The sequence below is a fragment of the Gobio gobio genome, assembly GCF_949357685.1.
Source record: "Gobio gobio genome assembly, chromosome: 7".
In the NCBI taxonomy this organism is placed as follows: Eukaryota; Metazoa; Chordata; class Actinopteri; order Cypriniformes; family Gobionidae; genus Gobio; species Gobio gobio.
In genome coordinates this window covers 33741211-33758667 of record NC_137103.1, presented here as the reverse complement: position 1 = coordinate 33758667, position 17457 = coordinate 33741211, and the positions used below count along the sequence as shown (strand labels likewise).

Here is a 17457-nt window from a genome sequence, read left to right as displayed (position 1 = left end):
CAAATTGACTATAGGCTCCAATTAGCAATTGCCTGGTTCTATTGTAGGAAAACAATTTGCCACTTAAAACTGGACTTCTCAAAACGCTCGAGCTGTTTTGCTTAGAATAGTTTTAAGAGCACTAGTCGTTTTTAAGAGTCTTGATAGTGCAGTCGAAATAGGGATCGGTGTGAGGACATTATCGTATCTGAAATAGAAGTGTCGCTGAAAAGCAGAATGAGTTACCGCTTTTATCTGAAAAAGCTCTCTGTACCTCACACACCCATCCTCACGCATACGCACACACTCGCTCTTTCCACATTTTACTCCCCCTAAACACTGGTCTTGTTTTTCTTCAGCCACAATCCTACATGAAGTCTGTTGTATGTAGGAAGCACTTGCACACCACTTCTTCACACTGTAAGTTCAGTTGTATCAGTTCAGTAGCGTCACTTTCAAAATAGCCTTCACTGTCAGCTTCTGTGGTATAGGTGTGGAACAGTCATGCCCTCAAAGAACCGAACCATGAAATAGGTTAAGATAAGCAGCTTCAAAATGACACTAATGCACAGTTATAATTGAGCTACAGTAGGTTTTTGCACAGTCTGTCTACAGTCGTCATCTTTCTGTTAAAGTATAAATGCAATTTAAAAAAAATGATATATCCATCTTGCTTGTGTTGCGTTTGACTTTTGAGTTAAATGCACATTGTGTGCCACCTCTGTCTTCCTTCAGTGGATGTGCACACCAATGCCAATTGTAGTCTGATTAACGTGTGTACATGCTGGTCCGAGTTAAGCAACAATAGCATTATCTAGCTCTGCTAGTCTAACTTAAAATATCAGACCATATATAATATAATATAATTAATATAATTAATATAATATAATATAATATAATATAATATAATATAATATAATATAATATAATATAATATAATATAATATAATATAATATAATTAATATAATTAATATAATATAATATAATATAATTAATATAATATAATTAATATAATATAATATAATATAATATAATATAATATAATATAATATAATATAATATAATATCATATAATATCATTAATATAATATAATATAATATAATATAATATAATACAATATAATATAATATAATTAATATAATATAATATAATATAATATAATATAATATAATATAATATAATATAATATAATATAATATAATATAATATAATTAATATAATATAAAGGTTTTTTTTAGAGATCTAGCCCATTTTCAGTTATTCATTTTGCTTTGTAATTGGGTGAAATAAATAATCATATGAAAAATAAATAACAATAATTATTATTCTACATAAATGTATTATATTATATTATATTATATTATATTATATTATATTATATTATATTATATTATATTATATTATATTATATTATATATTATATTATATTATATTATATTATATTATATTATATTATATTATTAATTATTCTATTCTATTCTATTCTATTATTTTATATTATATTATATTATATTGATGTTTGATTTATATCACCATATTGAAATAGAGCACAAACAAAAACATTACTAAATCAGATGAACTGTTTTAATTATTTTTCCATAACCGCTCTTCTGGGTTATATTTTGAAAATCATTCCCAGCTTCCTTGGGGACACCTTTTCATTGGTTCCGAAGCTTTCTCCCATCTTGGCGAGGGAATGCATTTCTCAGCCAGGCAAAAAAGAAAAAAAGAGAGAAGTATCCTAGAATTTTAGTGGGAAGAACACAGGCCCACCCACATGATGCAGGCTAGGCTGTGCTACACATTAAAGAACAGATTTTGCACAGTTGGGAAACGGGATTTATTCATTTCCCCAGGTGGAAAGAGATATTGTTGCCTCACTTAAAAGGGCCTGTGAAACCATGCAGCTTTTATTAGAACGGTTTAATTTTAATCATTCTGTTAGCTGCTGTGAAAAGCAACTTTAGGTTTCATGGTGTCACGTCCCTTATATACAACAGGACAGATATTTCCACTCGTGAGATCTCCTTTGACAGAGAGAAAACCGCAAGCTAAAGGACTAAGACAAGAAATGCTCACTGGTAAACACTCAAAGTTTGTTTGTTTGTTTAGAGTGCTATTTATTTATATATGTTTGAGAAAGCTTCTATTGGACTCAAGCCATGAGAAGGGATTAAAATGTATATTCGAAACAAGAAACGAATGGTTTCCTGAAGTCCAGTTGTTGCATTGCCAACCTAGAAGTATAGTAAACGTGTTGCTAGTTAAGATCTAAAAATAAACAACACAGCTCCACACAAGCAGAGATAGTCATCACGTCTGAACAGCTGGACGTGCAATATAGACTTTACACAGCACTGAAGCACTGACAGTGAGGCTGCTTATCAGGGATGAGCCAAATAATACGCAAACCGTATTGCAATTGTGACTTTGATACTGAGCAGCAGAGGAAGTATAATAAAGAGGAAGCCTAAAGCTTTCTTCATGGGGTCTTTAACCAGCACACAATGAAGAACAAATGTGTGTTTATATGAAGATGTTCTTACCTATGTTGATGAACAGATGCAGCACCGGGGGAGAGAGAGAGAAGAGAAAGAAAGAATTAGTGCATACAGATTTAAAATAATAATGAATAATATTATTTATATGCATATTCACCATATATTATATTTTTAAACATTTATTTTTGCAATTAAAAAATGCATGATCATCATGGGATCATCATATCACTTATTTTGATCTAGGGTTTTGCAGATATATTTTCACCCTTCCACCCTTTGACTCTTGCTCTAGGGAGTGTTCGAAAAAATAATTACTTTTCCTTCAATTGGTTTGAATAGTAACTGTAGACATAACCAGATCTTAATGAATGACCTTCTGGTCTAGTGAACGTATACACATCTAACATGTTAATTACTGTCTGGTATTGCTTGAATCAATTTGCATTTAACCTAGATTTCCAGTTGACAGGGATTACACCATGTGATTGGTGTGGTCAATATGAACTGATACAGGCCACCTCTACAAACTCGGCAGACTTCTGCCTCAAGCATATTCATAGGATTTATAGTTTTGTCCTATTTTGCAATCTTTTCTTCATCTAATTACTTCGATCAAAAAACAACAAACAAAACAGTAAAGAAAATACACCAATGTTTGAACTTAAATGGTCAAGAGTAGATTTCTTAACAATGCAAAAAGATAAAAAAAATTAAACAACTGGGAAAAATATTCTTTATTGATAACATATAATTACAAAACTGTTAATCCGTGGGTAATATGCCTTCCCTCAAGCTGTTCATAACAAACCAGGCATAACACACAACACTATGGTCTCACTAATTCCCATGTCTCAGACATGCAAACAAAAGACCCCCTTAGACAAGAGGTATGACCCCCACCCTGGCCTAGTGGGTCACCTATTTGTGCCTCCCCGTCTTCTTTCCCACGCCAACCTCATACTCATTAGGGCCCTGCATAAGGAAGAGTGTCTGCTGGGGCATTAGTTTCAGGTGAACTGGTTGACACGGTGCCCCAGAAGGATTCCCACTCCTTCCACCCTTCCCGTCCTGTCTCCTGTCTCCTGTCTCACCCCACATTGTTTATTTGTTTGTTTACTTCTCCCTGTGTACTTGGTTGCCAGACAGAAAGAACCGGTCCCCTCCGTTTCAGCAGCGACTGCCGTAAACAAACGACTCATCGCGTATAGTAACACACACATACTTCTGACAACCGTAGCAGAAAATATGTCTAGTTTAACATGATCTTAGAAAGATATGCAAATGAAAAGTGCGTCATCTCAAAGGTCACTGATATCTCATCCAATTCACTCCAGTTAATTTCAGATGAGCCCTGGTTCAAATCAATGCAACAGGAAGTTCCCCATGCACTGTAATAGCTCATGTCAGAGTGTCTAATTTAGGACACGGTTGAATCTCCACCCTTGCTAAAGTGTTTTGGAGAAGACGTCAGCAGACCTTCTCATTCTTCACAGAGAGGTGCAGTTATCACATAACCTGTGGAAAAGGGTGGGCGCCATCCCGGTTCTTTAATTAAAAGGGAGAGACTGTAAGCAAACTCATCCTTTTAAATGTTTACAGATGGCCGTGTGTCAACAGCTCGCTGCTGATTGCCGTCAGTAGAGTAGCAACAGACAGCTGGAGCGCACTGTTTCTCTCAAACATTCGGACCATAGTTATCTCATGTGGGATGACTGTTTTATGCCACTTCCTATGTTGAGAAACATTATGAGCAACTATTTCAAACATAAAGCTGCAACTTTTGACCAAACGAGCAGCTTTCCAGCAAATATTTGTAACCGAGCAGCAACAAAAACACATGCTTCCATCTCACCTTATACTATTCTGTGTTAGTCAACTTAGAATCACAATAAGAAAGGCAGTTAAAAGACATTCGCCCTGCAGTCATGGGAAATAAGTGTAGGGCTGGCCTGGGAACTGTTTATTCGACGCAAGCGCGCTGTTGACAGTATGCTTAGCTGAAAGAAACGAAAATGAAGGTAAAAAGCAACAACAAGTGAACATGGGTAAATAGCTTGTGCAGACAAATTTATAGATAACATTCACGGTCAGTTGGGAGGTTCCTGGAACGTTTTTCGGCCGATGGTTTTTGTTGGCGCTGCTAATGTAAACTACTCTTCCTTGAATCAGATGAAATGGGAAATTATTGGCTGGTCCCGAAGACATCAGTTACCCTTACATGACACGGGATTGAAACACTATTATCCATCCAACAGGACTCGTTCACAGCACCCACCGCAAAAATGCAGGGATGTACTGTGGTGTATTTTTAGGGAGAACATGGAAAATGAAAATGGTAGTGCTCTCTGTGGCTTCTCAGACTAGCTCTTCGCCTCCAGGGACAGTAACCACCCATTCTAAGGAAAACAACATGTACAAGTACAATGTCTGAAGCAGTGACTCGTCCAACCTAAAATGAGCTGGCTTTTCAATAACAAATATCTCAGCAAAAAGCAATTCAGTTCCACCTATTTCATTTCTATTCTAATGCGCTGTTCTGTCAAGTGAAGAATTTTAGAGATTGTGACAAATTGTCTATCAATGTACGGTTTTAGTCATCTCTCTCATCAAACTGTGATGGATATAAGCCAATGGCCACATACCAATGCAAAGAGAGAAGCCTCACATGGAAAAAATACACCCCCCACCCCCACCCCCCTTCACATCACTTGTATCATTACACTGGCCCTTGACCCTATTGCATCTGCTCTCTCTAGGGGAGACATACACAAACAGCAAAGGCTGTTTGTCAGAACTGACGCCATAAGTTTCTGTTTGACTGCATCATGTCTGAAGAAATAAAATTAACAAATCTCACAATGAGCTCCTGTGCGGTTATTTCAACAGCTCCCTTGGCAAATGAGTCAATCACCGGTCTGAGTAATCTTGTTACCTGTGAAATGCATGCATGCCACTTCTATTGGCAGAGAACTACTGAAAAGGAGGCTTAGCTCAGGCAAAACAAACTAGGCGATCGAAAGAGCCATAACTGTCTTGCTGGCTATGATTTTGTTTTTGAAGGACCTTAAAGGACCTCATGATCTGAGGAACCTTTCACATTACAGATACAAGGATGACTAAGCGTCACAGAATGTCTTTTGGTTCTGACTCTGCAGAAAGCACTCTGCAATATGCTAGGTGCTGTTGGGAATTAAAGAGCACCTTGTTTTTTATAACCCTGATGCTTTACACCACGTTTGCGGGGAACCATCCGTCTCACGGGAGCTCACAACATTCTGAAGCACCTTGTCAGATGCCGCCTGACCTAGTCGCTCCACACAGCACCCCAGGGGAGAGAAATAAAAAAGAACGAAACAATGACTGAGGGGTTGTGTGCAGCCAAGAGGAGAAATGAGGGGAGGAGGGGAGGTGACAGCGACAGGGAAAGAGAATGGGAACGCTCCGATGCTAAGCCCACCGCTCTACCATTTCCTCCCCCTCTGCATACACACACACACAGCCAGGCCATTGTACACCCAGGGGGCTTTGCAGATAAATGGCCGCATGTTAACCACATTTGACGTGCTGCACAAAAGGGGACACCGCGGGTCCCATGACGCAACCTGCAACAACTGAAACCCACCGCCCCCCTGCTTCCTCACCTCACCTCCTCCTCCTGCTTTGCCCATCCTAATGGAGAGAAAAAAGACATGAGGTGCAGTGATTGGGTGAGGCTGGGACGTCAAGTGCAGAGAGAGGCAAGACAATTTGTCGCTAGGCTGTTAAGACTCCTCAGCATTATGCCTGACTGGGCTTTTTGACCCGATGCCATGTCAGAGCAGTGACAGGCCCCAAAACTGAAAAAAAATAATAATAATAATAAAAATAATAATAGTAAAAAAGTTACTTGAAAGACTTTACTTTCTGTAAGTCTCCAAAAACACATAAATGTCTTTGTTGGAATTTTAAAATAATAACTATAAATAATAATAAAATACGTTTTGTTCATCTTAACAAATCTAAAGTGACATTTCAAAGCTGGCGAAATATAATGTAGCTTGACATGACCACTTGACTTGGGTTAATTAAACATTTCATAGGTATGATGAATTTACTGTCATCTAAAAGATTGATGGGACTTTCAGGACCCCTATGCATCCGACTGAAGCGCATTTGTGATGACAGGCCTGCAAACAGGCCGTTACAGAGCGGAAAACTTTACTTTGAGCATTTGCCATGGACCTCTCTTCCTTTGGAGCCCATTCAGGTACAAAAATTGACCTCTGAACACCAGAGCATGGGAGCCAGTCTTCACTTTCACTCCTGCACCCACTCTCACAAGTACGGAGCCAAAAAAAAAGTATGTGTTTGGGGCGGGGGGGGGGGGAGTGCTCGCTTTGCAGCGCCAGCACTAACCTTTTCAGCCTCGTCACGTCTTTGATGCCTGACGGACTACACAAAAGCACCTGCTCCATCCCCGGAGAGCTTCTTTGGTTCCCCCCGCACCAACCCCTGCTGACCTCACCGGCATTCCATGCCTTTGGGGGGCCCTTCCCATGGCTACCTCTTCCTCAGCTGCCCCCAGACCCTCCCGCAGCCGCCCCCTTCACCCCCCTAATCCCACAGTAAACACGGCAGGGCCGGCCTGTTTGGAGGATGCACGGGACTTCTCACAGAGCTCCAAGGAAAGGTGCACCATGGATAGGGCCTCGTTGCGTGGGAATGAGGGAGGAGAGGGTACGGCACCTCATTGAGATGCAAAGGGGTCACTGGCAAAGTGAAAACCTCATAAAGTGACAAAGGCCTCTCCAGGTTGATGTGGAGATGGGTAAAGTCTTTGGTTAATGCAAATGTAGGATTTAATTTGGTGCGATAAAAGAATTTAAATCAATGCTGAAGTCTTGACTGCCATAACAAATGGTGTGTTATATAACTGGAAAGATCACAGGTAAAAATCTGAATAAGCAATTATCCAATGTTTCCTCCCACATTTGTCTTTGGTTCAGCAAAACAGCATTAGGATCTGTGTCCATCTGTCTCAATGTGTGAGATATTAGAGAAAGAAAGAAGGAAGAAGAGAAAGAAACATTATGTGTGTGAAAGTGAGAGAGAGAGAGAGAGAGAGAGAGAGAGAGAGAGAGAGAGAGATCAACTAGTGGATCGACAGCTGTTAGCTTTTTTTGAGCTGTGTCCTGTTTTCTAATACAACATAGCGAAAGGAATTTTTCAATAATAGATACATCGTATACAAATGGAGTACATTGTAAAATGGAGAAAATTAGCTCTGCATTATCAATAAGCACTCCACGCACATAACATATAATAACTCTCTGTCTCACACCTCAAACCTCTACACAAGTACCACTATCCTTGCCTCCCTGCATGTTTGCACAAAAGCTGGAGTGTGAAGTGAATCAGCAGGCGGTGCCACCCTCGCATTACAAATGGCTTGATTGGTCCTTCCCCTTTTCCATTTCCTGTGTACCTTCCCAAAGCATCACGTGACCTCCTCAACATCTCTAACACTCCCCTCCCCTCTCCTCCAATCGCTACCCGCCATACCCAGCCAGCACTGCTAGACAGCGCACTAATTGCAGACATGCCAGGCTACCACCATAATAAAGCTGGGAGTTGCTTTGAGGGGGGGGGGGGGGGGGTGGCATGGCTTGCTCATTTGCGAGGATGGCTGAGGAAGGTGCCACACATGAATATTTCATTAGCTTTAATTGCTGAGGAACACTTTCTTTATGGCAGTCTCGCCAAAGAGGCCGCCGTTGGTAATAACGAGGCCTGGCCCATTGTAAAACTTGAAAAGCCGATGGCATTAAGACCAGTGATTTTGCCAGCCTGAAAAGGTGGGTTCAGTTGTACCATCTGGATCAGTGGCACACATGGCAATTCAATCCCACTACTGCCTAGCAATTGGAACACAATTAAGGCCTGACATCATTCAGTTACAGTAGACCCTCAGGGCACATTGTACATCAATATAAGGAAGTCTAGCATCATTCAGTCAAGCAATTGACAACTTTAGCACTTCACAGCTAAGGTTAAGTAGAAACGGACCAAACCCTGCTTGCTTTTAAAATTCTCAAATCTAAAAAAATAAATAAATAAAATCCCACACTCTGTTAAATAAACTTTGCTTTAAACACCGTTGAGCAGCTCAGGTTCCCTATTGTGAATAAATGCACCAGTTGAAGTGAGGGAAAGTGCTAGTCCATGCTGTCTCATTTGTAGCAACCAGAGGCTGCTTTGACTGGGCCATCAGATCCAATCCTCCTGAGTGCTAGCGCTTACACTAAGGAAGAGGATCATTTAGCCCAGGAATGTAAAGCACAGGACATCCTCCCTGATAAGGAGCAGGCATGCCTTGCCCGAGGTTGTGGGCCAGGAGTTATCGACTTGAAAGGCAGCAAGTCAGCACTACACTCATGCCTTGGCTTCTGTGAGTGGAGAGTCTCCTCATTACTTTAATTGCTAGACCTGCAACCCTCAAAAAAAGTTATGCCCTGTAATCTCAGATGAGAGCCCTGCTGGTGGACAGTAGGAAAAGCAGTAAACCAGAAAAGGCAGAGCTCGGTGACTGCTTTCAAAACCTCACCTCAGATAATGATAAGACACAGCAGATTTGAGGAGTGACGGGGAGTGAAGTGCTACAAACGCAGTCTGTCAAACGGGAGGCATAGAAGGAATGCTGTCAGGAGTAATTCCTCAGTAGTGTTCATTTCCTGAGGTAGCAGGTTGACATTTGCTTATGACAGTGCCCACAGCCCCTCTGTCCCAGGCAAGTGCTGGGAATAGCACCACCTTTTCACACTTTAGAATCTGTGTCAGAGCCCATTGCCAGTCCTTTTACTTTCACTTTTATGTTGAAAATTGATGACTGAATAAGTATGAGTTTAGATAACAAGGCTGATGTAATTACAGCTATCAGCCCTTCCAACATAGACGCGCATGTTTAGTCTGATCTCAGAGCAGTGCCTGTGACTGTGGGTCAGAATGAAAGAGGCCATTACACTCAAGCTAATCTCTGAGAGCAATCTATTCCAATTACTTAACCACTGTATCACAGGCCAACATCTCCACCCTCATCACAGCAAAGGGAAGATACGCGCCGACAGACGCAGCCTGTGTTTTCCTAACAGCTCAGTGAGGGGAAACCTTCAAACGCAGATGACTGGCAGCAAGGCCGCAGCCCATGGACACGGACTCTTTGGGCCTGTAATATAGATCTGGCATTAGGGCGGGAGCATTGTCAACAGAGTGGGCTTTAAGAGGCATTCACCCATACATGGGAGGTCTGGGCCCACAGATGTCATGACACCTTAATCCACCGATCCGTTATTGATTGTTCCATGTGTCTGTGACCTTGCCGGAGGTGTTCCACTAATCAAACGGGACATATCCATGTGAGTGCGTACGGTGTACGTGTGGGGTTTGTGAGAGAGCATCCATATGTGTGGACAAACATAAGTCGGACTTGAGGGAACAATTAGCAGTGATTCCAAACTGTCGAGAAATAGGGAAAAAATGGAGCGGTTAAATGCATGAAAAACAACTTTTATCAAAAGCTTATCAATTTTTTTTATTGCACGTTATATTGACAACAACACAAACACACAGACATCCCAGTCAAGCTCAACCTTAGTTCCATTCATTATCACCGGGACTGTTATTTCTGCTGCCTGCAGTGACATACCTCATTATTGACCTTGGTAAATCCTCGCTGTTTAGGCTAACGGCAATTCGGCGCCACAAAATGTCACAGCGCTACTCTGTACTCACTCATGAAGAAAATGTGCACATGGTTAGTTAGGGGGAAGACGCACAACAAACTCTGTCAGTCACCTTGAACCACAAACATACACGTCCACGGCCGAGCACCTTGAACAACAACAGATAACTTGTAAAGTACAGCCTCTGACTATGGAAACATCGCACGCTATCTTGATCACCATGGCCGACGTGGGTGTTTTTGGCACTCTTAGGCAAACTACCCACACCCAACGTAGCGATGGACTGCATAAAACAAGAGCTGTGGTATTTGAAGCTGTATCATCTAGTAGAGAGTGGGAGAGCGGGAGAAAAGAGGGGGGAACAGACTCACTACTGTGAATTGCCCATTCCGGTTAGTCACAAGTGACACAGGACTAACGAAGCCTCCGGTGGTGTTCTCCTGTCCCTCTTAGCGGTGACAGATGTTAGGAGAACAGAGTCAGATAAAGCTCTCTGCACTAGCTTGGAGAAAGAAACAAACTGGGGGATGGGCTTAATGTAGCTTAACTTGGAATAAAAACACCATAGTTATGCCACGGATGGTTAGACAGTTTCCTGCCACAAAGTATATAGGAATCTAAGCATCTCCTAGCAAATATTCCAAAATATCACAAGCTTCAGCAGGACCTCTTTGAATCGGCATGGACTCAGACCACAATGCACTTTTTTGCAGATGCTCCCGAGACAACTCCTCTACCTAGACCCATCTAATCTCTTGCGTCCAGAGAAGAAGTTTGAGGCACACAATGGGGGCACGTCTCCACACTAATGTATGTTCCCTTGTCTTTGGCAGATAGCAGACTGCTTTAGCTTTAACCAGCCTCCCTGGGCCACCAGCATACAGCTTAATGCGATAATACGGCCGCCCGGTGAAGCATTAGGCCTTCTGCACCCCAGCAAACAAAGGACCCCCTCTTTCCAAGCAGGGTCCGTCCCCTCCCCAGTGTCCATAGGTGTTTGCTGAAGTAAATCGGCCTAAATCCTGCACAGCTTGGCCCAGCTGAAAGGGGAGGGGACTTGAATGAAGGTGTACAGATAATCTCCTTTTCTTACAAACAAAAAAAAGTCGAGGGGGGAGGGAGCGAAACAGATAAAATTAAGAATTCATATCACATGGTGCATTTGAGTATTCTTACGTTCCCTCTCTCTCTTGGTATGCCTGTGGATTTGCATTTGTGATCCCTGACCTATTGAGGTACAGGGGGAAAAGCGAATGAAAGGCTAACACAATAATGGATGTCTTGTCTGTCAGTGAAAAGGCACAGGCGTTTGGCCCCTGACTGGATGTTTTGTCTCACTTCGTGAAAGCGATGGACTGCTAGAAAGTGTCGGTCCTGAGAGTGGCATCTGTCCCACCACCCATACAAATCCATGAATCTGTAAAGACCAACGTCCCGTTTCTCTTATCTCTATATCTGGGTCGTTGGCTTATCTTGAATATGGCAGATGTATGGCAACTTTATGGTGGGGATGGGGTGGGGTGGGGTGGGGAGGGGGGTACAAAATATCACCAAAAGAATCTAGTCAAAATAAGCCCGCTAAAATTGAGCGTGTGATCTTGCTACAAAGTGACAACATAAACAACTAACACCTAACGTCTGTAGCAGCACTTTAAAAATGGATTCCACTTAGTCTCAAGCACTTGTGATATTTCTTTTGGGTCCATAAAACAATCTGTTGCTTGCCCCCCGGCCCCCTCCCGTATACACACGCTAACTTGTTTTCTCTCACTCAATTCTTGCTAACCTTATCAGTGTCTCTCTTTTTTTGTCTCTCAAAGTCCCTCCCTATTCTCACTCTCTCTCTCGTCTGCTATTCGGCCGTTAATAGTTCCAGACTGGCATCCAGTAACATTATCTAGCCATTAGTAAGGACCCCGTCCCTCGCTGGGGCAGTTGACTGGCGTGGGCAGCGTAACCAAGGGAGTTTAACAATCGCAAAGAGGCACCAAAGTTATGTCACTCTACCTCTATACCTCTAGCTCTAGATCATAGTTTCCACCTTTTCTCTCCTCACTCGCTCGCTCTCCCTTTCTCCTTTCTCTCTTGCGCTCTTTTCATCTCTGGCTTTGGGATGCTGAAAGCGAGAGAGTGGCCTGGCGGCAGTGAAAGGGCTGAATTGTGATTAAGAAGGAGGAGAGGAGCTCCTTTTCTTTGTTCTGCCCTCGGGGGTGTTTACTGAGGGGGTGTGTGGTGGAGGAGGGAGTGAGGGAGGGAAAAAATAGAGAGAGAGAGAGAGAGAGAGAGAGAGAGAGAGAGAAGGAGAGAGAAAGAGAGAGAGAAAGAAGCAAAGGGGGTGGCTGAAACATGGCATAGCAGATATGAAAGGCATTCAGGTCAGCAAAGATGATGGTACTGCTGGAGAGCTACTTGAGATTGGTGTGCACATGTGTTTTAGAGAGCGAGACTACTATTTGTAAATGTGCAAATAAATAATTGCAAGATTTAAAAAAAAAAAAAAAGCTGTATTTAATAGGAAGTGGTTAAAGGAGGGTGAAAGGTATCTGCTGCAGCTGCATTCACAATGGCCCGGTTGTGCGCAATACGTGCCAAAGACAGTACACTAGACACCCTGGTACTGCCGATTATAAGAGCATGCCAATGAGATGCCCCAATGACAAGCCATTGTCTTAGCGCTTTGTCTCGGTGAACCTGCTAGCCTCTTTATGCCACCCGAACAAATATCACACAATGTTCCCTTCATAGAAACAAGTGATTTAATCTGTTAGCTGCAGTGACTCAATACAGTGACTTTTCACAAAGGCTTCTGATCATCTGTATTAGTAGCTTTAGCATCGGTTTCTAAACGAGCCAGACAACGAGAATGAATCACAAATACATTTTAAAGTGACAGCTGTAGTACACATCATAGACAAATTATGCTTAATAAGAGAGAAATTAAAAACCCATGCAGCTGAGCATCACAACAAGCTTACAGTGATCTGTTATTAAAGAGAACGCGACAAACAACAACAGAACCATGACAATCTATAGAACGCTGCAACTTTATAGTCTTGCGCCTCTGACAGTTTTGTCAAGCTGGCCCTCACAGCTGGATGTGACGTGCTGTGAAAAAAAGGGGGAGGTTGGGGGTGTGGGAGGGTAAATGACAACCACAACACAACTGCAGCCAGAGAGCGGATCGAGTTTCACATAGGGCCTAATGTGACCTCCCATTGGGCCCTCAAAACAGCGGGGTGGGGCCGCGCTGCAAAGAGAAGAGGACCTGAACTACAAACTATAAAAATACATTTGGATTCATTTTTTAACAAATCTGTCATTTTAGTATTCAGTATCATATTTAAAGTGGATAAAATGTGTACTCGAGTTAATGAGGCAATAAAGTAAACAATTGAATGTATACATTCAATAATACATTTTAACGGATCATATAAAATAATAATATAATTTTATGTAGCCTAATTATATGTAAGCTTAAGAATCACAAATACGTTTTAGTAAAAAATACCCAATTAGTCAATATTATTAGTGTGTGTGTATTATTTGTATTATTTACATATATAATTACGGCCTGTGAAAACGATTCAAAACATTTTACTCAACTCACATCTCATACAAGACTCGTTTTATAGTCATCGCGCGATATGTATTATGTATCTACTTATTTTCCTCAGATACATTTTCTGTCATTAAAAAGAAGGGGAAAAGGTCAATTTTACTCAAAAGTTAAATAAATGAGCAACTAATGTTTTCCCTAGGAAATGTTTTCAAATAGCTGAAAATAATTATAAACCCAACATCTTGCGTTCCTGTTTCAATTCAAATCACAAGAACTGATTGACCGCTTCCCTCATTTTTGCTCCCATTTGATAATAGTTTCAACCCATCGACTTTATTCAGTGTCATACACTCCGCGACAGGCTACATTGATTTTTATCAAATCAATAGATCGCATTTAATAAAGTATCGAGGTCAAACATAGCTAACAGAGTCCGGGAATATGTGCAAATTCTACTCCCAAAATAACCAACGCATTATTTACATTTATTTGCATAAAATACAGCCTGATCAGCATAATTAGAAGTGTTTTAAAAATATTACACTGATCAAATTAAATTGAATCTTTTATTTTTACAAATATATATTATCTATAAAAGAAGGACGGCCCAGCGAGGGTAATAGTCAAAAGATGTTTGTAGATGAGTTTGTTTTTCTTTGTGTCTAAAATTCTCCTCAGGCCAATAGCTTACACCAGGACTTTTCTTTTTGTCTTTTTTTCCCTCAGAATCCCAACAAAAACAATCGTTACTTCAATTCACGTCAATGATCCCTTCAACACAAATCAACAGTCATGTGTTTAATAAGTCATAACGGTTGTGACTATTTATAAGTTAAGAAAGTGACGAAAAGTGTCCCAACACATAACCTGTAACCGTACAGCACTACTTTACTCCTTTACAACTCCACAGAAGACAGAAGTCCATACCAAGTACAAGTGTAAAAGTTTGATAAAACAAACACAACACTCAAAACAACTTTCATCAGTATTTTAAGGTATTTTAGAGCAGTATTGTGTCCAGCAGAAGACACGCGTGCGCGCACGCATTCACACGCACATAACGGTTTTGTGCTGTGAGATAATAGACGCACATCTGAACTCTCCCTCTAACTCCTACTCTATTACAACTTAGACATTTCCACGGCAATGAAAACAACTTAAATCAGCAGACTTATACCTTAAGCACACAGCAAAATAGTTTACACAGTCGTTGAGTTTTCCGCACTCCTCTGTACAGCGCTTCAGTTGACAACGCACAATCTCACCCAAATCCTACTGTGTTTTTAAAGACGCGAGAACAAGCCGGAGACAAGTTTTTCGACACGAGACACTTTCTTACCGTTCTTTCTCCTCGGGTTGGCCTGTTTTCTCCTCTTACACCGGGGACCCTCCGCCATGATCTCCTGCTTCATTGATAAGAGTGGGTCAGATGGCAGCAGTCCGCATGGGCTCCGCTCCTTCATCCAAGATCTAGCAACCAACACACACACGGCAACAATTGGACTCTCAGGGCAGGAAGGAGGATGTGTGTCGCTCACAGGAGAGCAAATGATATTTGGGGGGTAGAGTGACTGAGACGTCCGAATGAAGTTATCCAGAAGGGTTTGTTTAGAGGGACCGTGAGCGTCCTGCGCGTCGTCTGATCTTTTGAAGTGTGTGTGTGATCGGACAGCAGCGCGTGAGTGCGCGAATGAAGGGGGACGGACACACCGACACCTTCAAGTCACCATAAAGCATGTGCTGTGCGTATAGAGCATATCACAGAATGAAAAGCACTGTAAGTTTCCGGCAACTTGTGTTTAGTGGATATGCTTTATGTATTTTTTCCACTTTTCTCTCTCTTTATGCTTTAAGTTGTTATAGGCATCAGATCTTGTGGGTTACTTTCTTTTTGAGTCTGACGGATGTAAATATTGGCTTCATAATTTCTCCACTGCCTGACTTATATGGATTGACTGGATTTAATCAAGCATAATTACTTTTCCTCGGAATTGACGTAAGATTCCCGTTAGGTTATGTTTTAAAGTGGCTACTAAGAGATACGGTGCTGATTAAAATGTTTGCATATAGTTCCTTTTTTTATTTGTCTTTCTTTTTAGAAAATGTGAAAAGGGTCCAAAACATTACGTGTTGCATTTGTTTAAACTCTTCTAATAATTGCTTATAATAAATCTTACATTCGAAATCTATATTAGCCTAGTCAGTTTATCACAATGTAAAAAAAAAAGTGCAACTATTGTGCAGGCGAATCATTAAAATAACAAAAGGAAACAAAGCATGATAAACAAACAAATAAACAAAGCACATTACCCTCTCATCACAGTTTAGATGGAAGTCTTGGACAATTCGCAGATACTGATGATAAAATTAAAATTATTTTTAAGCTTATTTATGCATTCAAATTTGTCTAAATATTTAAACTAAAACTATTAGTCGTGTACCTAAAATCGAGACTAAGATTGAAATGAGATGCTGATTAAAAAAAAAGTGTTGTGTTGTTTTCTAAAGGGAAAACATCCGTTTATGAGAGCCGCGTAAACATGCACTGATAAATGTAACGAGCGACATCATCACCATCATCCCTGCGTGAGGCTGCCGGTGTGTCAGCATCCGTGAGGCGCGCGCACCTTTCTCACCTGAGCCGGCAGAAGCCAAGTTGATTGCAATCGCACAATCGGGAGGGGGTTAAAAAAAAAGTCAAATAGGCTGTATAAAAAGCATCCACAAGGACTCAAGTACACACGAAACAGGCTCACCTACCCGATTCTATATGAAAATTCCCCAAAGAGCCGGTTAGAGGGGAGGAAAACGCCACAGAGATGTTTGGAGCGCTGAGGAGGACTCTGCTCTATAATGAGGGACCGTTATTCCTGATGGACAGGTTTGGACTGATCTCTGTGAGCCACAACACGGAACAAACCTGAGGACGCACTGACGTGTTCCGCCTCTTCAGATGACATTTCTGCGCTCTCTCTTTTACTTTTGCGCTTCGAGACTCTGACACACACGCCACCTATCTTTACAGGGCGGGATAGATGGAGAAACACTGAGGTCGTCTGATGATCCAGATCAGGTGCTCGCGTCTATCGTTCTGCAACACAGGTGGGACTTTGGAAAGGTGAGGCTGTGGACATTCTATCCTGTAAGCTGAACAGAGCAAGAATGGTTAGAACTCGAGCATCGCCAGCATGGTCTTAAGGAAGAGGAGCTGAAAAGATGCACGAGAGGCTGCCGGTGCTGCACTAATCTGACAGGTAGCTCACCTGTGTGTGGTGTGTGCGCGCGCGCGCGCTCCTTTCACCTGGCATTTCATTGTTACTTGGTGTCTTGCGCACTGATGAATGTTTCGTTTGCAATTTTCACGCATATGTTTGATATGTGATTCGCTGTATAAAACACGGGCTGCTTATGGGCTCCAGGGTGAACAATGCAATTAAAAGTGGTAGTTTAGTGGCTCTGTGTTGCCTGTTTCAAGCCAGAGCTGCTGAATTCGTTGCAGCAAGCGATCAAGAGTGATTTATTTCCACCAAAATCGAACAAATCTCGATATATTTTTCAAACGTCTTTCCTCCTTTCATCAGCCTTCTTCAACCCTCAATCTTTACTCCGTGATACATTAAAGGTACTCTGATTGGTACAGTGTGAAGACATTTACCCTCCCTAAATTCGTGCATTTTTTAAGCATTACTAATTGACCA

At 41.5% G+C, this 17457-nt stretch overlaps 1 protein-coding gene across 4 annotated transcripts in view; it reads right to left on the bottom strand.

The window, feature by feature from the left end:
• The window catches only part of zeb2a (zinc finger E-box binding homeobox 2a), a 49319-nt gene extending 32569 nt beyond the window's left edge, over positions 1-16750 (bottom strand). Inside the window, exons 1-2 of one of the 4 annotated variants that reach the window (XM_079820821.1) lie at positions 16520-16750; positions 15099-15229 (exon numbers count right to left, since the gene is read on the bottom strand). In XM_079820821.1, coding sequence (XP_079676947.1) covers positions 15099-15222 — 124 coding nt within the window. In that variant the 5' untranslated portion in view covers positions 15223-15229; positions 16520-16750. Of the gene's footprint in view, positions 1-15098; positions 15477-16519 lie in introns of those variants that run through there. The other 3 variants (XM_079820819.1, XM_079820822.1, XM_079820820.1) reach the window with 3 other exon arrangements.
• Positions 16751-17457: the final 707 nt, after the last annotated feature.